Source organism: Chrysochloris asiatica, unplaced genomic scaffold (assembly GCF_000296735.1).
Source record: "Chrysochloris asiatica unplaced genomic scaffold, ChrAsi1.0 scaffold00047, whole genome shotgun sequence".
NCBI lineage: Eukaryota > Metazoa > Chordata > Mammalia > Afrosoricida > Chrysochloridae > Chrysochloris > Chrysochloris asiatica.
Window position 1 is genome coordinate 19,717,298 of NW_006408565.1, and position 3,983 is coordinate 19,721,280.

Here is a 3,983-nt window from a genome sequence, read left to right on the forward strand (position 1 = left end):
AGGAAGACTCATTAACAACCTGGAATTTGCAGATGATACAACTTTGCTTGCTGAAAGTGAAGAGAATTTAAAATACTAATTGATGAAGATCAAAGACCACAGCCTTTGGTATGGGTTGCAAATCAAAGTAAAGAAAACAAAAATCCTCGCAACTGAATCAATAAACAACATCTATATAAATGGAGAAAATATTGAAATTGTCAAAGACTTCATTTTGCTTGGATTAACTATCAACACTCATGGAAGCAGCAATCAAGAAATCAAACGATGTATTGCATTAGGAAAATTTACTACAGTTCTCTGTAAATGGTTGAAGAGCATAGATGGCAGTTTGAGGACTGAGGTGCTCCTGCCCAAGCCATGGTATTTTCAATAGCTTCATATGCATGTGAAGGTTGGACAATGAATAAGGTGGACCATAGAAGAATCGATGCATGTGAACTATGGTGCTAAAGAAGAATATTGAAAGTATCATGGACTGCCAGAAGAACAAACAAAGCCGTGTTAGAAGTATAGCCATAATGTTCCTTAGAAGCCAGATGGCCAGACTTTGTTTTCATACTTCGGACATATTATCAGAAGGAATCAGTCACTGGAAAAGGACATCGTACTTGGTAAAGTGAAGGTTCAACCAAAAAGAGGAAGAACCCCAATGAGATGGAATGACACAGTGGCAGTAACAATGGGCTTAAGTGTAGCAAGGATTGTAAGGTTGGTGCAGAACCAGGCAGTGTTTCGTTCTGTTGTCTTAAGGTTGTTAAGAGTCGATGGCACCTAACAACAACAATGCCATCTGTCAAGGAGCCCTGGTGGCTCTGTAGAATAAGCACTGGATTGCTAGCCAAAAAGTTGGTGGTTCAAATCCCACCAAGTGCTCCAAAGGAGAAAGCTAAGGCTGTGTGCTGCTACAAAAATTTACAGTCTCTGAAACCCATAGGGTCATTCTGAGTCAGAATCACCTTGATGGCTGTGGGTTTGGTTTGGTTTGGGTGCTGTTGTCAGTGGAGGCTTATGTGGTGCTGTGAAGATGAACAGGTTTGGCAGAGCTTCCAGACTATGACAAACTGGGAAAAAAAGCCTGGTAACTTACTTCCAAACTCAATCAGTGAAACCCTATGGAATTCACAGTTCAATCTACAACCAGTCCTGTGGATGGTGCAGAACCAGGAAAGGGTGATTCCATTGCACACGGTCTACAGCAGTTAACAATAATGTAAAGTACATAGTTGGTGTTGTTAAGTGCTATAGAGTCGATTCTGACTCATAGTGACCCTGTATATGGTTTCCGAAGAGTGGTTGGTGGGTTTGAACCACTGACCTTGAGGTTAGCAGTTCAGTGCTTATCTTACCATGCCACAAATAGTAAGCACTCACTATACATTAGCTTTTCTTTTTTTTTTTTTACATTAGCTATTTTGATCAGGATGGGCACCTAGGTTTCTCCCTGGGGACAGTCAAATGTGTCCCCTCCCTCCCTCACCATCTCCTCTCTTGTCCTCTCCCACCAGGTGCTGCAGAAATCATGACTGCTGTTACAGTCATTTGAAAAGCCAAAGATGCCACATCAACACTGACTCTTACAGATACAACTTCAGCCAAGGAAAAATCCAATGTTGTAAGTGCCGTGGGGCTGCATCTGGTCCTTAAAATGCCTTCACACATGCTCAGTGACAGCCGCTGGGCTGTTGAGGGGATGTGAAAGCAATGCCTGCTTATGTCCACCAAGTCTTATCAATGCCATTAGAGGCAACCTGGGCATGAAAAAGGCTCCCAGACCCATCACTGACTTGCTAGCTCTGTGACTTTGAACAAGTTCCTTAATCTCTCTGAACCTTGGTTTCTTCATCTGTAAACTGGGGACTGAATAACAGGAGTCGTCTACCTGTAAACAACTGCAGAACTAAAATAAAAGCAGACAGAATGAGCTTCACAAGGTGCCTGCCACACAGTGCATGCCCAGTAGATTTATTATCCTGGCTACTAATATTATTATTATTACTGTTATTACTATTGATCCTCATAAGAGTGCAGTGAGGAAGCACTGCCACTCTGGTCATCTCCATTTACAGACAAGACTAGAGTGGGAAAGTGGTTGCTGCAAATAACAAAGCCTGGGCTGGTCACATCCTGTCCATGACAGTGCTCCTCACAGAATTAAGTCTCCCGTCTAGCACCTGAAAGCTTAATAATTGTGATGTAAATGTACTTAGCTGCTAACTGAAAGTTTGGAAGTTTGCCTTAGAAGAAAGTCTGGACCTGACTCGACAGCACTTAACACCAACAAATAACAATAATTATTGTTGTTGTTATTATTATTACCATTTGCAATCGAGTTGATTCCAACTCACGACAACTACCTATGTGTCCAAATAGAGCTGTGTTCCAAAGGTTTTCAATGACTAGTTTTTCAGAAGCAGATTTCTAGGATTTTCTTCTATTCGGACACATATGTGGTTGCAGTGAGTTGGAATCAACTCAATGGCAAATAGTTCTGATAATAATAATAATGACAATAATTTTTGATTTTTGTTGTTGTTAAGTGCTGTCAAGTCGGTTCTCACTCATAGCGACCCTGCATAGGATTTCCAAGGAGCAGCTGATAGGTTTTAATTGCCGACATTGTAGTTAACGATCCTACAGCACCACACCATGAGTCCAGTAATAGCCAATGTTCATTGAACACTTACTATGTGCCAGGGATTATATTAAGTGTTTTGCCTTCTTATTCTAAAACCAAACCTGCTGCCTTCAAGTTGATTCCAACTCACAGCAACACTATAGGACCGCGTAGAAATGCCCTGGAAGTTTCCCAAGGCTAAAATCTGCTAACCACAAGCTCAGCCTCTCAAACCCACCAAGCTACTCCTTGGAAACTCTATACTGCATCACTATGAATCGGAACAAACTTGAGAGCACTTACCAACAACAATCTTTACAGAAAGAGACTGCCACATCGCTCTTCCAGAGTGGCTCTCAAACCACTCACCTTCAGGTTAGCAGCTGAGCACTTAACCACTGTGCCACCAGGCCTCCAAATTTTACCTCATGTTGATGTTATTGTTATTTGTTATGTAATTCTCACAACATCCCCAGAGGTCACCATTAGCATTATTCCCATTTTACAGATAAACTGAAGCACTACCATCCCTCCTGCCTCAGAGTTTTTGCACATCCTGTCCCATCAGCCTACAGCATTCCCCTCCTCCACCCCTGGAGACTACCTTTAGGGGCGCTGGCCCTTCGGTTCTCACTGATGTGGCTTTTGGACACTGAGTCAGGTGCCACTGTTTGGGATAATGGGGTCTGTGGCTCTCTAATAGCTGCCTCCCCCACTGGAATGTGAGGGCAGGAGCCCTCATCTGTCATCCCCTAGAGTCTGCCATGTGACAAGTGCTCAAGAATTGCTTATGGGGGAAGTGAATAAGTAAACAAAGGATCAAGGGTGCCCAGGGAGGCCATGGTTTATGTCCAAGGTCGTCCAGCTGGATTGAAGGAGCATGATGGATGCCCAGGCCCGCTCACCACTGAAGCTGAGGAAGGCTATGCCTCCTGCAGAAGCTTCTCGCCCCACACTTGGCTCAGAACCAAATACTAAACTACCTTCCTCCCTTCTTCCCACAGCGGACAAGGGGAACTGGTGTGAGCAGCAGCTGTGCTCCTGTGACAAGGAGGTGGCCTTGTGCCTGCAACGCAACCTGAGAACCTACAAAAAACACCTGCGTTTCTACTGGCGGCCCAACTGTCAGGGCCAGACCCCAGAGTGCTAAGGGAAGTCCTACATGCCCAAACTGTTCCTCTACCATCTTGGGTACTAGAGGCCCCACAGAATTGCTGACACCCCCACCTACTGCTTAACTTCCACCTACCAGCCTGGCTCCTTTGAAACTCCGATTGATCATTATTAATGTCACTGAGCAACACATGTGAAGATTGTAGAAATGGCCAATGTTTTGTTACCAATATATCTATAACAATAAAAGAAA

General features: G+C 43.8%; 1 protein-coding gene across 1 annotated transcript in view; it reads left to right on the forward strand.

Moving 5' to 3' along the window:
* The window catches only part of PLA2G2D (phospholipase A2, group IID), a 9,093-nt gene extending 5,326 nt beyond the window's left edge, over nt 1–3,767 (forward strand). Inside the window, exons 3-4 of the mRNA XM_006862408.1 lie at nt 1,509–1,615; nt 3,622–3,767. Of these exons, the coding sequence (XP_006862470.1) occupies nt 1,509–1,615; nt 3,622–3,767 (253 nt within the window). The remainder of the gene's footprint in view (nt 1–1,508; nt 1,616–3,621) is intronic.
* The last annotated feature ends 216 nt before the right edge of the window (nt 3,768–3,983 follow it).